This window comes from Siphateles boraxobius, unplaced genomic scaffold, assembly GCF_051911475.1.
Source record: "Siphateles boraxobius isolate OS27281-9 unplaced genomic scaffold, OSU_SipBor_1 41, whole genome shotgun sequence".
NCBI classification, from domain to species: Eukaryota; Metazoa; Chordata; class Actinopteri; order Cypriniformes; family Leuciscidae; genus Siphateles; species Siphateles boraxobius.
The window spans coordinates 28,559,636-28,583,570 of NW_027509042.1; the positions used below are offsets into that span (position 1 = coordinate 28,559,636).

Sequence of the window (23,935 nt, forward strand, 5' to 3'; positions counted from 1 at the left end):
TCTGCATTAAAATTGATAGAAAAGACAAGTAGTTTGTTTAGGCATGGTTTGTAAGGAATTACAAACCTGCACACATATATTCAAACGCACATAACTATAGAATCAATTCTTAATGCGCATGTGAACGCCATCAGTGTCTATCACAGGTTCGCGTTTAAACTCTGTTTAGAGAGAACGGTGTCGTCTTAGCGGCCCCTAATTCAATAACAAATGATCATTTAGACGGAAGTGAATCAATCAAAACTAACTTTAGCTGGAAAAAACATTATTCAAGAACCACTATAAAACCAAACCAATATCTGTTACCTTAAATTATAAGTTTATCTCTGTAAAGCTGCTTTGAAACAATCTACATTGTTAAAAGCGCTATATAAATGAGGATGACATGACTTGATTCTCAATACCTACTTTGATACAAAAAACACTTATTTTAACCATCTAACTGCTGTAGAGATACATTTATAAAAAAATATCTCTGCAGTAGAGAAAAAAAAAATCAATTTTGATTTTAATTACAAAAGTTATATTTAAAACAAATAAATTATAAAGTAAACAAAAAACTAAATATACCTTCAAATCAAGTAAATAGTAATAAAGAAGAGCAACAAGCATCATCACATTACAAGCAACAAACAAAATGTGCTTTTAGTATTTAGCAGTAGAGGGCTTTTTTAAGTTACTGAAGTTTACATTGTCATATTAATTTTTATTTTAATATTGACTTGGTAGTAGGTAGCGGTACTTTTTGACATCACTAAAGCCTGTTTTATGCTTCTGCGTCGAATAGACGGCGTACCCCCGCAGACCCCTCTGCGTTGCCGCGAACCCCTCCGCCGTAGATCGACGTGCACCTCCAAAAAATTTTAACTACGCATCGAGGCGACGCAGACCACAAGGGCTGTGATTGGTCAGATGCACCGTGATGCAACTCAACCTGACGCAGAACCATAAAACCGTAGGAGTGACGGCGTAGGTACGCCGTGGAGTTGACGCAGAAGCATAATGAGGCCTTAACACTGCCTAATCTTGAAGAATTTGCCTATTGTGGTAACCCTTTGCAACAAGGTTCTATAGCTAACATTAGTTAACATGAATTAAAAATGAAAACTACTTTTAAAGGATTAACATAACATAACATAAATGGCCCTATTATAAACATGGCACAATGCGGCGCCAGGCGCGACGCAAGTGTTTTTTGCTAGTTTCAGCCCGAAACTTAGTTTAAAAAAAAAACCTGGTCTAAAGTCAATGGCGCAGTATTTTGTTTTGTTATTTTAAGAGCGCGTTAGTAATATGCGCCTATAGGCGGGTGCACAATGCGCGCGCACTCTGTAACTGCTTATTACACACACAGGGACGCGCAGCAGCACACAAACATGCCAAATATTAAAAATAAAAGGATTACAATGTAAAAGAGTAATAATGTGTACATAGATATGGTGGAATCTGGCTTGTCCCATAGATGGTCTGCTTGCACGCTTTAACCTTGGTATGTTTAGCCCAAAACACACCCATTACTCATGAAGAGAATAGGGACAACCCTATTAGACCATTTTCTTGTCGTTAAACTAGCAAAAGTGGATTTGGACACGCCCTAAGTGCACTTGCGCTGTGTGCTTTAGACCATGCGCTTAGATCGTTAAAATAGGGCCCAAATAGGGCCCTTCTTGTAAAGCATTAATTTCTTTGGATCAAGCGATCTTACTTCCTTCCGTCACTAGAGGCGTTACTGGGGTTCTCAGCGGGTGACTCTCGCCTCTGAGGGGTGGGCTGCACAACTGCTGTGCGACTCGCTCTGTCCTGATCATTCACCTTGACTTCTTTATCCTCACTGGTCTGAAAAACACAAACATACAGTGATTAACCACAAGCACCAGCAGAGCACATGCTGACAGTGAAAGCTAAGACAGAAGAGTGTGTGTCTTACCCCTGAAGAAGGAACAATGCTTTCTGGAGATGATACTGTTGAACATTCTAGAACAGAGAAGAAAACAAACATCAAACAGATTGAACTCTTGTACAGGTATGTTTCATGTACGTAAATATGATAATGCTGCTGTATATGTTTGAGTGAGTGAGTGAGTGAGTGAGTGAGAGAGAGAGAGAGAGAGAGAGAGAGAGAGAGAGAGAGAAACGACAAACCTGGGCTGCTTTCTCTCTCATCGTTGAGACACAGGCCACCTGAGACCCCTCGTTCTTTAGACTGGTCCTGTACACACATTTTGTCCCTGCTGCTCATCCGGCACACAGAGCTTCTGAGAGAGAGAGACATGAGTGAAGATGCCCGTGACAGAAAAAAACTAAAACACAAATCATTTTTCTCACCTGCGTTTCTTGTTTGCAGTGTTGGCATTTGAGATCTGTGAATTCTGTTGCTCAATAAGTGCCTGTTCAGTCCTCCACTAAAATAAACAGACACAAAAATGTATATAATCTTCACACTTAATTAATATTGGATCTAAATAGATCAGATTTAATTAATTTTCTGATTAAACATCATAGTAATGAGTGACATATTTCACTAGGGTTGAGTCTGCATCAAAATTTTGACTTGGGTACAAAAATAAAATAAACAGCCACACTTGACAATGACACAATGACTCATTCATTGAAATAAAGGTTGTCATAGATTAATTACTAAGTTAACACATTAATGTATTTGGTCTTTAAGGAAAGAAAAATATATCTTTATATACATTATTTATATATACTATATTTTTATTTATTTAATTTTTTTGGGCTTCTATGTGTATATGTGTTAAAGGCCTTAAAAGTTTTTATTTAGCCTCGTATTATGAACTTTAGGAAACATCGACAGATCATTCAAAATGCTTTCCTGTCTTTCTGGGATATATAAAAATGATATTTGGTCTATTTTGCTTGCCTAATTTATACATTGTTTTCATAGTAAATAATGTGGAAAAAGTGAATAATGGGGGATAAATTAACAACTGACACACCCTGGGAGAGCAATGTGAGTGATGATTTACAGAAATGAAAGAGATTCCAAGTGTAGTCCATTAGAATAATTCTGTGGATATTATACAGTTGAACAGATTGCAAGACTGCAAGTGTCCTTTCTCTTTCATATTGTCCTTTCTCTTTCATATTGCCAGAGCAAAGAAAAAGAAAGCAGAGAAAAAAACCCCAAAAAAACTCATGTTAGAAGTTGTGTTATTGACGTCACAAAAACACACTTGGGTGTTAAGAGTTTATCAGCAAATATTAGTACAAATATTAACAAATAATTGAAAACCTTTACCAATAAAACGGATTCGGCCCGCAGGCCACCAGTTGAAAAGGCATTCTATATTACATGCAACATGCTGTAAATTTCTTCCTTTTGTGTGTCTAAAATGACTGATTGATTTAGATAGAGTTGTGTGTCTGTGCGTGTTCTTACATTAGCCTGTCTTTGAGACAGCTCTTCTAGTAAAGACACAACGCTCTCGTCCGCCACATCAAATGGAGTCTGACCCTTAAAAAAAAAAAACTTTCAGTTATTATAATTTCCTAAACATGCATGCACACCCACACACATTATGAAACAGAATTATGGCTAACTGCAGTGCTGCTGCTGCCTGCAGAAGTGTGGTGCATTTTGACACAAAACAGTAGCTCCACACTTCCTCTTCCTTTAAGAGAGAATGAGCCCTCTGCACTTATTTTTTTGCTATTGCTATTGCTTTTATTTTCCCATTTAGAAAATAAATGTTAACACATTTTTTGATGTGAACTGAGTATAACACATAAAAATAGTAATAGATAAAATAAGATAGAATTGTCCTGAAATATAAATGTGGCACAATGGTGGATTTGACTTTGTACCAGGTGTATACCTGTCTCAGGAAGACAGCTTTGTTTCTCATAGACAACAGTTATAAGCAAACAGAATGTTTCCCAATCAGTGCACTTAATCCCTCAATCACTCACCCCATTGCTAATGGCCTCCATGTCACACAGCTGCTCAGCAAGCAGACGACAGGCCTCACTTTGACCCCAGTGAGCAGCAGCATGGAGAGGAGTCCAGCCATCATAGTCTTTAGTACTCACATCCAAACCACACTGACACAACAATCTGAGAGAGAGAGAGAGAGAGAGAGAGAGAGAGAGAGAGAGAGAGAGAGAGAGAGAGAGAGAGAGAGAGAGAGAGAGAGAGAGAGAGAGAGAGAGAGAGAGAGAGAGAGAGAGAGAGAGAGAGAGAGAGAGAGAAGGTATTTGAAGTCAACTGTGTGTTCAATATAATGTAGACACAAGCTGTGTTCCAAAACCTAGTTACCATTTTAAAGGCAGCATTTTAAAGGGTAATGAAACACAGAAACACTTAAAAAAAATGTTAACACATATGCACAGTATGCATTGCATATAGCTAACAAGAATATCACACAATGAATATTAGGGGGAAAGTGGTTAGGTTTTCAGTTATTTTTATCCATTTCATTCTTCCAAGTTAACAACCAAAGCAATGTCACAGAATGTGACATCATTGTTTAAATTGTGATTAATTTAGCTATAACTAATGTTTTAGGCCATTTCTATTTTACTTTTCCTAAATAAAAAAAATAGAAAAGAACCACCGCTCATCCGTCAAAAATGTCTTGTAGAGAGGTGCTGCTACATTACATAGACAGGCGACTATGTCAGAGAGAGCTGTATTGGATCTACATGTTAGAAGCTCTACAACCACTGGGCCTTAATGAGGATTTTGATATGAGTGTGTTTCTTTAATCTCATTATTATAGACTATTCCATGCTTTATGATGGCCATAGCCTGATATTTGCATGGAATAGGTTTATGTAGTGTAATGATTTTTTTGGTATATTATTTTTGATTTGAAATCTTGATGTTATTTATGTTTTGTTTTCAGTAGACCCTGTGCCTAAGGCTATATTTGATATAGGCTATGTTGAACTACATTTCCCATGTTCCCTATCCCTGTAGCCTTAGCCATGTAAACACAGGTGTCTGGCATCATGCAATCAGGAGAGGTGATTGACAAGGGCCTTTTTGTATGGCCACATTCACTTTGTTTGTATGCCTGAAGAAGGTCGGAAGACCGAAAGCTTGCTTTTAAAATTGATTTTGCACAGTGTTTTTGAGTGTGTGGCTGCTGTATTTTTACAATTATTTTACTTTTCCTAAAATTACATTATGAAGAAAATAAAATTAGTAAGTAAAACTATTAATCCCAAAAATGCCCCATTCAGATTTGTGATCAAGTGGATTTTGCAGGCAACTTCCAAATTCAAAAATAAAAAAGGTACCTTTGGTAATCACATTTATGGTAAATAAATATTATTAGTGCAGCAAACTCATTGCCGTTTTGAATCCAAAATATATGTGATTTGTGCAGAACCACAGTTTTTGATGAGTGGTGAGGAAATCAGTCGAACATTCTATGCAAATGACCACTGAAGACTTTCGGTGTTTAATTTGACATTTATGTGGATTAATAATAAATATCTGTTATGTGAAAATGCCTTTTTTTTCTTTCAGCTGATTGCATGCTTATAGCAGTGCAAGCACAAGCATTTGCATTCTAACACCTACAACATGTGACCACAAATGGCAACAGATAACAGCCTCTAATTTACAAAACATGCTTCCATTAAAACACACACACACACACACACACACACACACACACACACACACACACACACACACACACACACACACACACACACACACACACACACACACACACACACACACACACACACACACACACACACACACACACACACACAAAAACGTTTCTGTAAATAAAAAAATAAAAAACAGTAACTAAATAATTATATTTAAAATTAAAGTAATTCAATTTTTGGATTCCAGAAGTTTTAGGACCTGAATGTACTTCCCACTCCCACTCTTTTTAACCAATGAATTTACACGACTCTTCACATTGTTTGGGATTTACAAAGAAGTTTAACATTTTTAACTCTACCAATAAAATTAAATATTGCAGAGCTTGGAATAACTAGTAAAATGTATGTTTAATAATAATTATTATTACTAATTTACATGACTTATCCAGGTCTACAAATCACACTTTTAGGCTATATTTTTTAAAATTAGGCTACCTCATACCGATGTGAACAGATTTTATGTTACACTTCCATGAAAAAAGAACCCCCACTTTTTTTTTCTGAAGTAGCTTGAAACTGACAAAAGTAATTAGAATCCATCGTTTATTCCATAGTAAAAAAAAAAAAAAAAAAACAGATTTTGCTTTGGGCAAAAATGATGGGAAACCTAAAATTTTGTTGCAGTCTTTAGAGGCAATCAATGCAAACAAGCGATTTCAGGTACTTTGGCCCACTCTTCATGAGCAAACTTCTCCAGCTGTCTCAGGTTGGATGGGTGCCTTCTCCAGAAAGCATGTTTTTAACTTTCCATAGATGTTCAATCAATGGGATTAAGATCAGGGCTCTTTGAAGGCCACTTCAGAACAGTACAGTACTCAGCCATTCTTGGGTGCTTTCAGCTATATATTTTGGGTCACTATCCGGTTGGAGGACCCATGAGCTGCAAATGAGACAGATTGCTGATGCTTGGCAGTACATTTCGCTCCAGAAAGCCTCGATAGTGTTGCGACTTCATTTTGCTCTGCATAGGGCTGGACGATATGGCCAAATTTTATATGACGATATATTTCTTAATTTCGGTCGATACGATATAATTCCGATATCGATATGAACAATATAAAAGCCTCAGAAAAACTGCCAAGAACGCCCATAACAGATGTCTGTTCCTACAATCTTCTGAAAAATGAATTTGCCAAGTCTATGAAATCTGCTGAAGTCTTTCGCTACTGCACCATAACAAACTACACGAAGCAATGAAATAACCCATCATAACAATAATATTCTCTTCTTAATACCTGCTACAAGACTATGAAAGCATATGGGTAGCAATATTAAGTTTGAAATGTAATATGCAAAATGACAATGTAATATGTAAAATGGCAATGCATTTCTGTTTTTAAATTTACATTTGCCATTACATTTGTGCAACATTTGGTGCACAAAATGGGGGGATTTTTTTTCCGATTTGAATCCCATTTCCTGCATTTACATAAATTTAGGGACTATGTTGTTACAAAATCCAGGAAATAATTAAGTTGATTATAATGATAAATTCTGCCAAAAATAAAAGTAGGCTACTAAACTATGTATAACAAAAATATGTCTTAGTTTTTTCAAGACTTGAGATAATCATTTTATAAATCAAAAATGTTCACCATTAATGTTTAGAACATTAATCCCCTGGTTGAGAATCACTGGTTTAAATAATCAGAATAAATGTAATTGTGGTGAAAGTTTAACTATTCCCAAAAAAAGTAAGTTATTCCCTCGACTCGTCTGTCTCATGACTAATATCAACCCTTTAGTCTTTGTCTGCCCTCTGGGCAAATGTAGGGCGGGACTTAATTTTGTCCATTGGGAACTGATTAAAATGTTGTGGTTTGCTATTGCTATGATCTCATGTGAGTGACAGGTTGTCGCACCCTTGCGCCGAAAAAAGGGTCATCAGAGAAGATATGTCATTGCAAGAGGAAGGATAAGTTATTATTTGTGTTATATGATGTGCACAGATGAACCACAGATATAATACATAGTGCACAGATACTGCAAAAATAATGCTATAATATAATATATAAATACTAAAATATTCCATGAAAAATAGGAATTGCCCTTTTTTTATTTTATGATGACTTTAAAGTCTGGATGAACCATAAATTGAGACATAGCAACATTTCATAAAGCATTTTGATTTCAAGGTGACTTTAAAGTTCATCTGAATAGTGAGTGTGTTTGTAGGTTTGCCTTCTCCAAATGCTTTCTCCTCCCCTCTTCCCATTCTCAGTTATTCTTTTTCTCTTCAGTCACGTTTTGTGATATCATGCAGTGTACAAGAAGCTGATGTGCCTTCTGCTCTAAACAGCTCTGAGACACACTCCACTCCTTCCCCACTTTGCATAGAGACAGGAAATAAACAATGGCTATTCTGTGAACAGAGAACCGCCCAATGGCGTGGTGGAACACCCTGCATGAGTATGGGGTGTTAAACTGGTCAAATAAGGGTGGATTGGTCCCTAGGGTTTAAGACAAACCAAACACTACAAAATTCGTTAATCAATTAGATACTAGTAGTCTGAGGTAAAACTCTTAAAAAGTTTGCATTATACCACGTTACCATCATATGAGTTAAACTTTTGCAATGTCAAGTTTTTTTTACAAGGCTTTCTCTCCCACATTTCCCTGTTTGGATTCATACTTACTTAATGGCCTCCAAATATCCTTTAGCTGCTGCAACATGTAAGGGAGTAGCACCAGTCCGGGGATGGCAAATGTTAGCAGGTAGCCCGTCTGTGAGCCAATGGCGGGCATCATGCATGATCCACTCCTCTTCTGCCCGCTTAGCTGCTTCCACATCCATGCCTGATGAGAGATGGACTGATTATAAGTGTATCTCCTACACTTCTGCATAAAACAAAAAAATTGGCAAGATTCTCTGAGGAGAATTATCTAAAAAATTTGAGTCTGTTATTATTATTAATTTTAATCTAACCAGCTGATGTTGATTTGGAAAAACGAATTAAATGTAAAATGTACTAATCTATACATTTCTAGAAACATACACAATGTTTAAAATTATGGAAAACATAGACAATTATTGAAATATTTTGTCAAGTTATTTGTGAATGAATATAGGGTAAATATATACAAAGTTACATAATACATTGAGTAAAAATGCCTTTAAGTTATGTTTAATTTGTGTGACTCGATCAAAAAGTAAAAATGATTTGAGTCTGCACATTAAAGGGATATTTAGTTTTCCCAAAAATGTTGATTCTGTCATCATTTACTTACCCTCATGCCATTCTAAATATGTATGAATATCTTTGGTCTGTGTAACTCAAAAGAAAATATTTTAAAATAGTTGGTAATCACATGGTTTTGGTTACCACTGATTTTTTTAATGTACAAAAATACCCTGAGTAATTTCTCAAAATATATTTTGAGAAAATAAGAAAGTCATACAGTTTTTGAAGGACATGACAGAGTAAATCAGACAAAAAATTTGGGTAAACTAAAACCTTAATGTTATTGATCCAATAACATTCAGGGTTTTCATCAGATGACTTTTTGACTCCGAGAGGTCAAAAGCTTGCAAGTTGTTGAATAACCTCAGTGCGCGGAAATGTGTGCTTTTATTTTATATTGTGTGCTTTGTATACCTGTACTCCAACAAACTTGGATTGGGTGATTATTCTTAATAAAGGCTTTAACTTCTGTAACCTATACACGATTCATGATGTGACATCTCAAATGTTGTGTTGTCTAACCATGTGTTGATGTGTGTTCCAGCAGCAGTGTCTCTGTGGCCTCATCCTCTGCAATGTCCAGTGGTACATCACCATCACAGTTCACTGTGCAGAGAGATGCACCCTGCTGGAGCAGAAATCTGAAACACAAATGTAATCTTACATTGTGAACTCTGGAATGAGCCTAAAAGTTTACAGCAGTCAGAAAAATGTATATTTCACTATAAACTACAGTCAAGGACTACAGTCAAGTTGTACAATGTCTGAGTGACAGTACCAGTAAGCACAGTATAATAAATACTAACGGGGTTCATAACATTCATTCACAACAGTCCAAGTACTTTTACTACTTAATATTTCAAAATAATTTAAACCCCCTAAATCACACAAATCTGTCCACAAATACAAACACATTTAAAAACGGTCACAATGTAAGCAACTTTTTTATTAGCGGACCTTTAAAATGCTTCTCATGAATAGTAGTATAATAGAAAAAAAGCAGTGCCAAGATTTAGTAAAAGCTATGACATTAAACACGATAGCGGTTCATGATATCACTGCGCACAATCGAAGATTGTTATCTCATGATGTGACATCTTAATGACACAGAATAATGACATGTATTTTCATTGTACAGCATTGTTTGGTAATGTAAGGTACAGTGGTTCTTAACCATGGGGTCAGGGTGCACTAGCAGGCCTCAGCAAACTTCCAAGGGGACCTCAAGATGACTTAAAATGTTTTTTAAAAAAACAAGTTGTCTTTTTTTTTTTTAAGGAGTATTCCTACGGTCTTGACAACCTGAATATACGAGGAAGCCTCATTTTAAAAGTGTGATTTCTAGACCTGGAAAAGTCATGTAAATTAATAAAATCTTACAACTACATTTTTAAAGAATTTACATTTTTCTAGTTATGCCAAGCTCTAAAATATTTTATTGGGTAGAAACTGAGTATAATATATATATATATATATATATATATATATATATATATATATATATATATATATATATATATATATAAACAAATATATAAAAATTTGTTGTGGACAATTCTCCAGGCATCTTGGAGTCAAAAAAGTTCTAGAAGGATATCACTTAATGAATTTGTTAAATAAAATAATGTTTTAATCAGAAGTTGTGTTTTTAAAGGTGGGATCAGTAGTTTTTGAAAAACATTTCACACATTGAAAACAGTGTCAGACCGAGTACCAAAACACACCTGTAGTAACCAATCAGCAGTAAGGGGTCTACTAATGATGGGGAGGAGAGAGCACTCAGTGCACACAGAACAGACATTAGCCGAACTACTACAGAAAGAGAGATGGCAGATAAAAAACAAAAGAGGAAAATGTATGCAGAACTTAAAATTAAAAAGAAGGCTTACGATCAGGCAAGAGGTAGAACTCGTTGTGGGCCACAATCTAGAAGCCAAAATAATTTGTCGGCCGAGAGACTGAATAGGGGAAACTCATTGCCAGATGCGCTTGCTCAATTACCGTGAATACAAAGACTGCGTTTGTAGATTTATTTGTGTTAGAAACGAACAAGGTAGTGTCAAATACATTGCATACTTGTTTCACTGGTATAGTGTCCAAACGGCATTAAACAACGTTAGAAATGTGTTCTATAGCGGTCAACAAAATAAGACTTCCCCCATCACCCCCTCTCTTCCTAACGAACCCCACAGGTGAGAAGATGATATAGTCTCACTTCCTCCACCACCACCAGGTGCCTTAATTACCGTTAGTAACCAAAATAATTTGTTCATAAAATAGAACAATTCCAGGCTCTTACATTCCGGCCCCTAATTATTACAGCTCTCACACAGTAATAATTACACATACATTACCCAAGCGGGGGAAGGAAAAATAAGTAAAAGATTATTAAAAAATAGTCCATCATAAAAATTGAACCAATCTTTGGGATTCTCTCAGAAGAAAAAAAGTCAAAAAATAGTCCAATCAATTCCGTCAAAAGTCAAGTACAATAATCAGGATTCAGCTGACTCCTGGGTAGGGTTTTACCAGCCTTTTAAGTTCTTTCTTAAATTGGAATGTAAAGTCCACACTAGAGGCTCTGTACTATAACTCTCCGTAAAGTAATGCGTAGTCGCATAATATGACGTTTAGTCTCGATGAATCAATAGCAGCCTTCAAATACGTGACCAGAACTTGTTGAATTGCCGTGAATTTCAGTTTATCCTTCATTCTAACTTCTTTTGCCTCACGTTACTAACGGTAAAAACAAGTTTCCATTAAATACGATACTTGAACATGAAAACATTAGTGTTTTTATATGTAAATAACATTCAGAAACTGTATTTGAAATGAAATTAATAAGTATCAATAAATAAATATTGATACAAAAAACATAAGATATTACGTTTATTGATTATGACTGATATTTGACATGCACAACATGGACAGATGCACACAGCGGCGCTGTTTAGGACGGATTGGTGTTAAAGATCCGCTAACAAAGTTATCTTTTCACATAATGTTCTCTCTCTTAAAATGTAAGTGAGTGTAAATGTCAGCATTATCATATGTCTAAAGAATTGAAGTCTGTCAGGTAAAAGAAGAGCTTATTGATGCAGTTCAGTCTGTCTGATATTTTATTCCAACCGTTACTCCTGATCGGAGGCTGCCATAAATATTTAGTTGGAACTTAGAGTTACGTTTAAACAAAGTTTAATGTTGCAACGTAAAAATATTTAGTAGTTTGTAAGTTGTAACTTAGTGCCCATTTACGTGAAAACTAGGGTAAGTTGTAACTTACGCACAGCTGGTGCAACTGGCCCCTGAAGAAGGCAGATCTTGGTCACGGGCCTGCATATATGGTTGGTTTGGGTCTTTATCCAGACTTGTCTCACGAGTCCCCTTCTGTCTGGCAGCACTTCAGTTATCCTTCCGATGATCCAGGAGTTGCTGGGCGCAGAATCATCCACTACAGGAATTATGTCCCCAGGAATGAAATTCCGCTTAATCTTGGTCCATTTTTGTCGTTCCTGCAGTTGTGGTAAATACTCCTTAGTCCACCTTTTCCAAAACAAGTCAGCCATGTATTGGACTTGCTTCCATCTTCACCGTGCATACATGTCCTCTTTCTGAAATAGTCCAAGAGGTAAACATGGTAACCAAGAGGTAAACATGGTATCGTTTTGAGAAGCAGAAGGTGGTTTGGAGTTAATGCTTCCAAATCGTTGGGATCTGTCGATTCCTTGGTGATGGGTCTACCGTTGAGAATTGCTTCGACTTCACAGAGCACTGTGCAGAGTGCTTCCTCGTCCAGTCTTTGTGTACTTAAAGTAGAGTTAAGGACCTTTCTGACAGAACGAATCAACCTCTCCCATGCTCCTCCATGGTGTGATCCAGTGGGAGGGTTGAAGGTCCATTTAATTCCTTTTAACAAGAGTGCTTCATTGATCTGTTCCAAGTTCCATCCTGCAATGGCTCGTCTCAACTCACGCTCTGTGCCTACAAAGTTGGTGCCATTGTCTGACCGCAACTCTTTGACCTGTCCTCTTCTTGCGATGAAGCGTCGCAGTGCATTAATGCAGGAATCTGTGTCCAATGATGAGGCGACTTCAATGTGTACTCCTCTTATCGCCAAACACGTGAAGATAACTCCATATCATTTTACAAGACTCCTACCACGCTTGACCTCGAACGGACCAAAGTAGTCAAGTCCGACATGACTGAAGGGAGGTTCTTCAGAAGAAACTCTGTCTTCAGGCAAATCTGCCATCTGCTGTTGACCTGCAGCTCCATGTAGCCCCCGACACACCACACATCTTGCCAAGATCTTCCTTATGGAACCGCTAACACCAGAGATCCAGTATCTCTGGCGTAGTCTTGACAACATATGATTTCTACCTCTATGGCTGACCTCTCGATGAATATGTTGTAGAATGAGGTGAGAGATATGAAGGTCTTTAGCTAATATGGCAGGATGTTTCGACTCTTCAGGCATGGCAGCCTTACTTAGCCGTCCTCCAACTCTTAACACACCATCTTCCAATATTGGATTGAGTTTGTATAAATGGCTGTTTCTTTTTACACCTTCTCCCTTTTGGAGGCAGGAGAACTCTTCTGAGCACCTTTTCCTCTGACAAAACGTAATAATTTAAATTTCAGCTTCTCGGATCTCTCTCAATGAGAGATAACCTCCGCAGAGCTTATTCTTGAAATCACACATGTACTTGGTGAGGGCATCTTCCTGTTGAGTTGCATTTGACACGGACCGTGTAAGACATGCAGTGACCTCCTTCATTCTTCTGAGATTCAGAAAGAAAGCCTTGAACCTTAGGACCCAGCCCATCACTCTTGTTAGACGTGTTCAAGATGAGATACGATTGATCAAACAAGTCATGGTATCATTTTCATCCCTAATTGTAGAGACTCCAATTGCAGCTGACACTTTGACCTCCAGGTGGAAGCTCCTGCAATTCATCTGGGTTATCAGGCCGGTCTTCTTCTGATTGTAAGAGAAATGAGGGACCACAAATCCAAGTTTCATTATGTAGGAATGGTTCCGCCTTCGCACCTCTGGAGGCAAGATCTGAGGGATTGTGTGCAGTGTTCACAAATCTCCATAGAGATGCATCAGAAACCTTGAGAATCTCTGAGACCCTGTTTGCCACAAAGATTCGAAATCTTGAAGTTTCATTCAAAATGTATTTTAATTAAGAGGTACTATCTGTCCAAAAAAAAAAATCTTGAAGCTGTAATCTTAGCTCCTTTCTCCACAGCTTGTCCATACGAGCTGGAGCTGCTACAACAGCAGCTATCAACTCCATACGTGGGATAGTAACAGGCCTTAAAGGTGCCACCCTGGATTTTCCCATTATGAAGGTGCTGTGTATCTGAGAGTGTTCATTAAGCAGCAGCAGATAGGTAACAGTACCATATCCTTCCTCACTTGCGTCGGCAAAATGATGCAACTGAGCAGTGGCTACTTCTCCAAAGTTCAGAGGTTTTAAACATCGTCTGATGCTGAAGCCTTCCAACTGATGTAGCTCCATCAACCAGTCTATCCATTCCTGGGCAACCGCTACTGGTATGAAGTCATCCCAAACTAGCCGGCTCCGACACAGGTCCTGGAGAATTCTTTTAGCTATAAAAACCACAGGAGCTAGGATCCCCAAAGGGTCGTAGAAAGAGCTGACGGTTGAAAGGATCCCTCTGCGGGTCAATGGTCTCTCCTGAATAGTTATGCTGAACATAAAGGTGTCAGACTGGACGCACCAATGCAATCCCAGTGCTCTCTCAACAGGTAATGAGTCATGGTCCAGATCCAGGTCTTTAACATCCTTTGCTCTCTCCTCCTCAGGTATTGAGGCCAACACACTGCGACTGTTGCTTATCCATTTCGTTAGATGGAACCCCTTTAGAGAGGGATATAGCTTCCTGTTCTAAGGCTACAGAAGCAAGGCAGTCATCCACATAGAAACTGTACATGATGGTCTCAATCACTTGCTGGCTAAAGAAGTCTTTGCTGTCTTCTGCACACCTTTGTAGAGTTATTCATGAAAGCAGTGTAGTCCTTATGGAATAATGCGTCTCTGATAAACCTTCTCTTCAGGTTAAGGGTGTGTTGTTTTGCAATGTTACGGTTGTTAGGCATGCTTACCTTTCTGTCCTTCAGAGGTAAAGCAATACTGTAATGGCCATCAACTAATTTCACAGTACTGTTAGCCATTTCCAAGAACCTGCATCCCTTGGAGGTCCTAGCTGTTCCTCATGACTGCACTCTGGAAAGTCTGTCTTGAACTGTTGTTTCCAGAGTTCATCAAGTGTTACAGCAGGAATTCTGTTGATGGTAAATGCAGACTGATACACACCAGGTCCATCACAACATTCTCCAACAAGGGGTCCATTTACCATCCAACCAAGCATAGTCTTGATGGCATACGGCCCTTCATCCACACTCCGGATGATTTCAAGTGGTTCCAAAGCTCTGGGTACATTCATACCTATCAGAAGCTCCACATCTGTATCCATCTCAGGCAAGTACACATGTTTCAAATGAGGCCATTTATGCAAATCCTCTCGTGGGATGTCACTCCTATTTACAGGCATCCTAGGTTGTGTGAAGATATCTGGCATTTCACAGTACCAGCCACTGTCCAATCCAGCCACTTCCAAGTCCGACACAATACAACGGTCCACAATTCTCTCTTGGCCCATCGTGCACAAAAGAATCTTCGTTTTTCTCCCGGAGAGATTCAATCTATCCATCAAACCCATTGTGCAGAAGGATGCTGAACTGCCCTGGTCCAAAATGGCATAGGTCTCCACTGTCTTTTGCCCACTCTTTGATTTAAACTTTACTGGTACGATGGCGAGCTTGAAATCTTGTTCGCCGGCCCCAGTAAGACAACTGGTTTGGACTGCAACCAAAGAACTGCCCACTGCACTCTATGAGTTGCTCTTACCTTTCTCTGCGTCTGCTCTCTTGTCCTTGTGGTGGATGTGAAGCATAATAGGGTCCCTTGAGCCACATATTTTGCAAGAGAGACGTTTCCTGCACTCCTTACTGATGTGACCAGTACACAAACAACCAAAACAAACTCCACTCTTTTTCAGGAAATCAATCTTCTCACTTTGAGCTATCTTCTCCAGCAGAGTACAAAACTACAGCACGTGTCCACCTTTGCAGTACAGGCAAATCCTTTCAGGTAAATGTCCATCTTTAAACTTATGTTCTGTTAGTATCTTTTTAACTGTAGTAGCAGCAGTGGCAAAGCTACTTCCCTTAGTCCCTAAGCGAATTGATCTTGTCCTGCTGCCTTCTTTATTTGCCACCAACACTGGTACGTCCTGTAGATTTCCAAACACAGGATCGGTCATGATCTTCACTTGACACTCCATAAAAGTCACAATTTCAACAAAAATTGCTCTCCGTCGACGCGTTTCCGGGATGCCACATGACACGGTTTGTCACTTATCTCTCAATTTGTAAGGTAATCTTTTAATCACGGTGATCATAATGGCAGGTGTATTCAATTCACACAGACCAATCAATTCAACCTCATCCATGGCATTGCAACATCCACGAAAAAACAGACTGTATGCATGTAAAGGCTTTCCATCTTCTGGCTTAATCACTGGCCCGAAGAGACCCTATCCAAATAGGCAGATGCCATCATATGCTCGTTTCCAAAGTGTTCATGCAGTAAAGTCTTTGCCTATGCATGACCTGAGCCATCAGTCAAATGTTGACAGCTCCTGATAAGTTGTTGTGGTTGCCCCCTTGTGTACTGTTCCAGAAAATGCAGCCCATCTTCAGCATTATCAGTCTTTTCCTCAATTACTTGTTCGAAAGACCGCATGGTACTGTAGAGGGTCGCCATCAAATATTTTGATATTTCTTTTAGGCAGCGATAAAAGACATTGCTGATGCACTAGCATTGATGTTATCTCGTTCTGTTTATTCATTATAGAGAACATGTGGTTCTGGTCACTGTTAGTGTTCGTGGAAAAGGACGTATGGACATCTCCATTGTAGGGTATCTGGCTAAATCAAGGGTCGTTCATCTGAACACATATAAATGCACATTCCTTCTGAAATCACAAAGCTTTTAACCTCTGAACTCATGAAGGCAAATTATGCATTAGGCTCCGGCCAGTCTGCAATAGACGATTCGGGTGACAACTTTATGGCACCCAGAGGTCCAGCATACAACAAGACACCGAGCTTCACAGAGATGTGTTATCACACAACTATCCAAGGAACTATCCAACTGGCAAGGAAGAACTCAGGGTGAAGACACACACACACACACATGAAACTTTCATCATATAAAGACTTTACCGAAATATATTTGATATGTTTTTATGTGTGTCGGCATGCCCAAGTCAGGTGGGAATACATATATTGCTGTTGTAGTTTTAAATTAACTATAACGTGTGTAATTATGTATCAAGCCGTATCTTTGTAATTCCTATGCTTTTTCATGTTTTGTCTGTTACCAATGTAAATCTCGCAGTTTATCCCAGCTGAATCCATATCGTATATTGTGCTGAAATGTATTTTACTATGTTTTATCATCCCTGGAGTAAAATTTTACGCATTTCTGTCACTTTCATAAAAGATCTAAATGACCTACATGACAGGACAAAAGAAATTCTGCCCGCCAAAGTTTCGTTGAATGTCATTGGCCAGGGCTCCACACAGAGGTGTGGACTTCAGTTCCTTTAAGAGAACTGACACCCCTGCCTCCTTTCTCTCTTACCCTCTCTCCTCCTCCTAGCATCATGTAACGGATCCGCGATTCCCCCCTCAGGGGATCTTTTCCTTTGTTTCTTTAAGTTTTTATTTTTCAATTTCCGAATTCTCCTTTGTTCTTTTCCACCGACGAGTGAAGTGAACTTAGCCTGGACAAGCGGTCAGTCCGTGAACAAGACAAGATCGCGCAAGTCGTTTTTCTGAATATCCAGTTCTCCTGTTGTTTCAGTGTAGTATCTACAACAAGGTAAGGTTGTTTTCGATTCTCTGGTTATTTTCTGTTTTTGCCTTCTCATAAATTTGTATTTTAATTAGACGCGTTCCCACTTTATATAACAGCCGCTCTGAATAGCAGTCTGAAATTGCAGTTTAAATTTTATAGCACTTAAGTGAGCGCTGTCCAACAGCTAGTTTCGGGTAATTTGCGTTTGCTGTGTTAATGTGTTAATGTAGTCATCCTCAATCACCCCATCAAGGTCGGTCAGATATCTTGGAGTAATATTTGATGACCAGCTGACCTTCACAGACCACATTACAAAGATAGCTCGATCATGCAGGTTTGCAATGTATAACATCAGGAAGATCAGGCTTTTCCTAACTGAGCATGCAACACAACTTCTCGTCCAGGCCCTGGTTATTTCTAGGCTTGATTACTGCAATGCTCTTCTAGCTGGACTTCCATCATGTGTTACTAAACCTCTACAAATGATCCAGAATGCTGCAGCCCGCCTTGTCATCAACGAGCCTAAAAGGGCTCACGTCACTCCTCTGTTCATCTCACTGCATTGGCTACCACTCGCTGCTCGCATCAAATTCAAAGCTTTGACGCTTACTTACAGATCTACCACGGACTCAGCTCCGTCCTACTTTCACTCCCTACTACAAGTCTACGCCCCTGCCAGAAGCCTACAATCGGCCAAGGACCGACGGCTCATGGTGCCATCACAGCGAGGCACTAAATCACTCTCCAGAACATTCTCATTCACGGTTCCATGCTGGTGGAATGATCTCCCCACCCTCGTCCGTAATGCAGAATCCCTGACAGCATTCAAAAGACGACTGAAAACTCATCCCTTTTCCGTGAGTACTTAACATAAAAAATTAAAAATAAATTCTTCTCTTTTAAATCTTTCCTTCCCTTTTAAATCTTCCCTTGTCTGGCTTTTGCTGCTCTGAGCAATGCCTGAACTTTGTATTTTGAGCACTTCTTGCGTCATTCTTCCCTCTTCACGATGACTCGCTTGCTTTAGTCCTCAGATGTAAGTCGCTTTGGATAAAAGCGTCTGCTAAATGACTAAATGTAAATGTAAATGTAGCCTGAATTGTTTCTTTGGTAATTTAAATCAGAGACCGTTTAAACCTTCGTTTGAAAGTGCGCGCTCCAGACTACTGCAGACCACGTGACTCTCCCACGGAACAAATCCACATGCCTTCGAAGCAGCCACACAACGAGCAACTGTGCAAGTATATATTCGTATTGAGATTTCAGAGCTTTAAGATGTGTTTTTCCGTGTTGTCTCTCAAAGGTTTTAAGGTCTGTAATTTGCCACTGATCCTTTCAGATTATCTCTCTCTCTCTCTGTCTCTGTCTGTCTGTCTCTCTCTCTCTCTCTCTCTCTCTCTCATTCTCTCTCTCTCTTTGTTGATGCATTCTCTTTCATTATGTCGTTGCCATTATTGTGTTTGTAAATACATTTATTGTTTGTTATAACCGGTATACGTAACTTTGCCTTTATTAAATGCATTATATTCATTTATTGATTCCGTCTCTATGCTCATACAAGTCACTTTAATGTATAAGATCCAAAGCTACGTGCTTTACAAATTTACTGATAGCCTAATTAAAGAATCATTATGGAACAGGAAAGTTGTTTCTTCTGGCCAGAGAAATAGCTTCTCCTGGAAGTCTATAAAGTAGGATAATTTTGTGAGGTTTGATTGAGATCGAATGATCAGGTTTTTGCTGGACAAAAAGATGATTCGGTCACAAATTAATCCCCTTAAAGATTATCCTGACGATCGATCTATGATAGGCATAATTGATATATTAAATAGTTAATTATAATCCGTTTTGATTAAGTATTGATATACAATTGAGCTAATTTTAACCTGTCTGTAAAATATATTCTGCATATGCAATTAATTATAATCCTTTGTGGTTAATTGCCTAAGGACATATATGAATGCAGATGCAGGGAAAATATTATCCCTTTTTGGGAGATTTAACATGTATGATTATCTGGGTCAAACCCGTATGAATAATTATTAATTGTGAAATTACACATTTTTAATACATATCCCCAAAGCCTGACCCAGGTATTTCCTTACACCATGGTGAGACACTGGAGGCGGTGTTGTATTTCTTGGAATTGTGCTCTGTCCCATAAACCCCGAGGGCCCCTGCCCTGATTGCAGATGGATGGTATTGCGGGTTTTTGCCTTCCAAGCTGTAAATCCACAATTTCCATTGCTTATTTTCCCTTTTCAAGTTGTGGAACAAAAGTATCTGCATCAATGTTAAGAGCTCGAATCGTTTTTCCCCTTTTCTTAAAATATGACTCCATGCCATTAGATCGGTGAGAAACAGCACTCTGCACACCAGATCCAGAGGTCCTTAAAACATTCAATTTAGCCACTGATGCAGCTATATCAGCTTTAAGCTGAAGTTATTCCTTTTTTTGTCTTAGTTTCTCTTCCTGCTCCTCAAGAGAATGTTTTTCCTTCAGCAAACTTTGACGGGTGAGCAGAGCAGCCATTTCAGCCTCTGCTCTTAGACATGCAGATGAAGTAGTGGAAACATTTGATTTTGAACCTTGTTTTCTACTGCTTAGGTTTGATATACTGTCACATGGCAATATGTCATCCTGGTCATCATGTCGAGAAGATGGGTGCCGTTGTCCCTTTTTTACATCATCATGAATCCCAATTTCATCCCCTTCAAGAACTTCCTGGTCACACTCAACGTTTTGAGTTAGCTCTGAACGAGGCCTGTTGGTTTCTGAAATCCACACTCTGGCATCCTTAAAAAACCCTTGGCTGTATTCAGTGATGCTTGTGAACCATGCATTTTGTCTCTCCTGTTCATAAGGAGGGATTAAAGGCATCAAAGATGTGTGCAATGCAGTGGCATTTTCAGACAATTGCAGCAGGACGTCAAACTGTGCTTTAACTTGTGAAGCGTTTTGATCATCTCTCATGAGCTCTTTGAGAGATAATATCTTGCTCTTTAAGTTGCCTACTTCCTTTTTACACTGTTTTTGAATTGACTCAATCCTGCTTGCCAGAGCCTTTTCAGTCAGAGTGATTTTTCTTTTCTCCATATTAGATGAAGTTGAACCAGCCCTTGATCCACTCATCTTGTGCATACACACAGATGCAACTGAACATCGCAGTATGAATCCAACGTAAAGCCAACGACACCAATAGCCACAGTGATTACATGCAGGCACGATATAACCAACGCGTTGAAGCCACACCGCACACACACAAGCCAGCTGTTCACTCCAAACACAAACACGATCAGCGGCAATCGACCCATTCCAAACAACAGCAACAGCAAACTTCAAGTGGCAGTAACCCGTTCAAACTACTTTCCAAAACAAGCCATAACACATACGAAACGCAGGTTACATACCACTGTTTGTTTGTGTGCGATGCTCTCGCGCGGCCGCCGTTCTCCAGCATATTCAGACGGATCAATGTGTGTGTGATCTCAATGGCCGATGATCCCGTATCTCCGTGAGTGATTAACGGCCTTCCATTTGTTTATCGTGACTTTGTTGACAAATGTGGGCGACAATCTAGAAGCCAAAATAATATGTCGGCCGAGAGACTGAATAGGGGAAACTCATTGCCAGACGCGCTTGCTCAATGACCATGAATCCAAAGACTGCGTTTTTAGATTTATTTGTGTTAGAAACGAACAAGGTAGTGTCCAATACATTCCATACTTGTTTCACTGGTATATGGTGTCCAAACAGCATTAAACAACGTTAGAAATTTGTTCTATAGCGGTCAACAAAATAAGACTTCCCCCGTCACCCCCTCTCTTCCTAACGAACCCACACAGGTGAGAAGATGATATAGTCTCACTTCCTCCACCACCACCAGGTGCCTTAATTACCGTAAGTAACCAAAAGAATGTGTTCATAAAATAAAACAATACCAGGCTCTTAAACTCGTGTTAATATCGGAGATGCTTACCAGCGCTGGAGAGAACTCGGGGAGGTATAACATCAGACGCCGAGGTTGATTTATTTCTTCTCAATAGGTTAGTAACATTGCTTAGCTTTGTTTCACAGAACTAATATATGCTGGCCATTGCTTGAATATGCTTGTGTGTCATCTTTGCTTGTTTTTACATTTAAGATCTTATTGTCGTCAGCTATGAAAAAGACACTTTCATTTCCACACCAAAGCCTGGAGCGTCTAAACCACCTCTACTGTCAGTTTCAAGCGTCGGCTCCCAAAGTGTGTCTGAAAAGTAAGATAATATACTCCCAATATATGTTTGTTTCCTTTGGTTCATCATTTAGTGATCGATATAACCCCCTAATCTTTTTATAGTTGTAATATATTCGTTATTATGACTGTCGTGCTTGTGCTATCGAGTTGATCATGATAACTTTGTTTTTGGGATGGATGTTGAGCTTTGTCTTTCACAGGAAATGGAGCTGAACCATTGATGCATTAAAACACACATTACTACCAAAACACATTCGACATGGATTACCATAGTAACACATTGCTTTCACTTATTGATGACATCATACCCTCGGCCGGCGGTGGAAGGTACAGCAGATTCCGTCATAGTCGTTGCCTGGGTTGCGGTTGCGTATGCAAGTGTGAGGTGGAACTATCAAAATAGGGGTGAGATACCTTTTGGGGTAGTAGTGTTTGTTTTAGTGATTTCAAATATCAACATTGGCCAAAAGTTTTTTTCAAAAACTACTGATGCCACCTTTAATATAGGACTGGTAAAACATTTACATTAATTGGTTTAAACCATGAAACATTAAAGGAATAGATATGAAAATTATCCCTAAATGTACTTCATTCTTCAATGACTTCGGTATAACAATCAGAGTTATATTAAATAATATCTTGGCTGTTCCCAGCTTTGTAATGGAATTGAATAGAGGCAGAGTTTTTGAAGCTTCAAAAAGCGCATCTATCCATCATAAAGGTAATCCATATCCATTTATAAAGTTTTAAATATAGATATTTGACTTACAAAAATACTTATTATTTAACATAACTCAGATTGTGCTCGACTGAAAGAAGCCGCAAAACCCACATTTAGGACAACCATTGCAGTCTCTGTCTGGCTACCTGGTTGATTCTGCCAGTAACATGTATATCTCAGATATTAAACCAAGCAGGTATAAGTGAAAGTGCAATTGGCTCACTAAATCATATTGACTGGAGCGATCCCCACATAAAAATCATATATACACTTTTTTATTATAAAAGATACATTAATTAGGGGATTGAATGTCATTTTTTTATGACTACACTTTTTAATATAATATGGTGCATTTAATCATGATACATCACAGAATAGTGCAATAGTTAAAATTTAAATGAACTAATTCATAGTCATAATGGTTTGATAAGAGTAATAAGGGCCTTGAGGCTGTGCTAGTTTGTATATTAATATATTAATCTCATAACATGTTTCAATCACACTCAACATCTCAAAGCAATCTCAAAGCTAGCGAATTGCTAAATATAATAGAACACCTTGAGACGGACTCAATCTAAATACATATCATTAAATTCTGTCATAACATACTCTGTTATCTCCAGGTTCCCACAGGATGCAGCCACATGAAGAGGAGTCCAACCCTCACTGTCCACCTGGTTAACTTTGGCACCCTGAGACAGTAGAAATTCCACCATCTCCATACTGCCATCGATACAGGCCTGAGAAAGAACACCATGTACAGTCTGTCAGATTTTTACAGAAATGCACCAACATTAAAGTCAGAATGAAACAGATGATGCAATAGTCTGAATAAATAAAAATAGGGAGTTTTTCCTTTTTTGAAGTATAACTGACTGAAACAGCTTCTCGAACAAGAAAAATTTACTTGATTCTGTCCATCGGGGAGGGGAAGTTATTTTGATTAAAGCTACACTGTGTGATTTTTACCCCCATCTAGCGGTGAAAAGGTATATGACCATCCAGTGAATATTAGTTTCTGTTCCTCTCAATTCCGATTTCGTTTTAACTGGCCAATGTAGTCCAAGATTAACATGGCTTCCAGTTCGACCTCGTCCATGAGTGTATAATTGTGTTATCAGGTTCCCAGACGAATGCAAGCTAATCTTAGTAAAGTAACTTTTATCAGTGCGATCGTTATTCTGT

The 23,935-nt window shown here is 38.6% G+C and overlaps 1 protein-coding gene and 1 long non-coding RNA gene across 5 annotated transcripts in view; one reads left to right on the forward strand and one right to left on the reverse strand.

The window, feature by feature from the left end:
• The window catches only part of LOC143706822 (uncharacterized), a 458,129-nt gene that overhangs the window by 329,880 nt on the left and 104,314 nt on the right, over nt 1-23,935 (forward strand). The gene's annotated exons all lie outside the window — the stretch shown is intronic.
• Nucleotides 1-23,935, reverse strand: part of ppp1r12c (protein phosphatase 1, regulatory subunit 12C) — a 32,112-nt gene that overhangs the window by 5,253 nt on the left and 2,924 nt on the right. For 3 of the 4 annotated variants that reach the window (XM_077199112.1, XM_077199113.1, XM_077199114.1), the window contains 9 exons: nt 23,360-23,490; nt 9,354-9,472; nt 8,286-8,445; nt 3,934-4,078; nt 3,404-3,478; nt 2,326-2,402; nt 2,143-2,255; nt 1,928-1,974; nt 1,706-1,836 (listed from right to left, as the gene is read on the reverse strand). In XM_077199112.1, coding sequence (XP_077055227.1) covers nt 1,706-1,836; nt 1,928-1,974; nt 2,143-2,255; nt 2,326-2,402; nt 3,404-3,478; nt 3,934-4,078; nt 8,286-8,445; nt 9,354-9,472; nt 23,360-23,490 — 998 coding nt within the window. The remainder of the gene's footprint in view (nt 1-1,705; nt 1,837-1,927; nt 1,975-2,142; nt 2,256-2,325; nt 2,403-3,403; nt 3,479-3,933; nt 4,079-8,285; nt 8,446-9,353; nt 9,473-23,359; nt 23,491-23,935) is intronic. The other variant, XM_077199115.1, reaches the window with a different exon arrangement.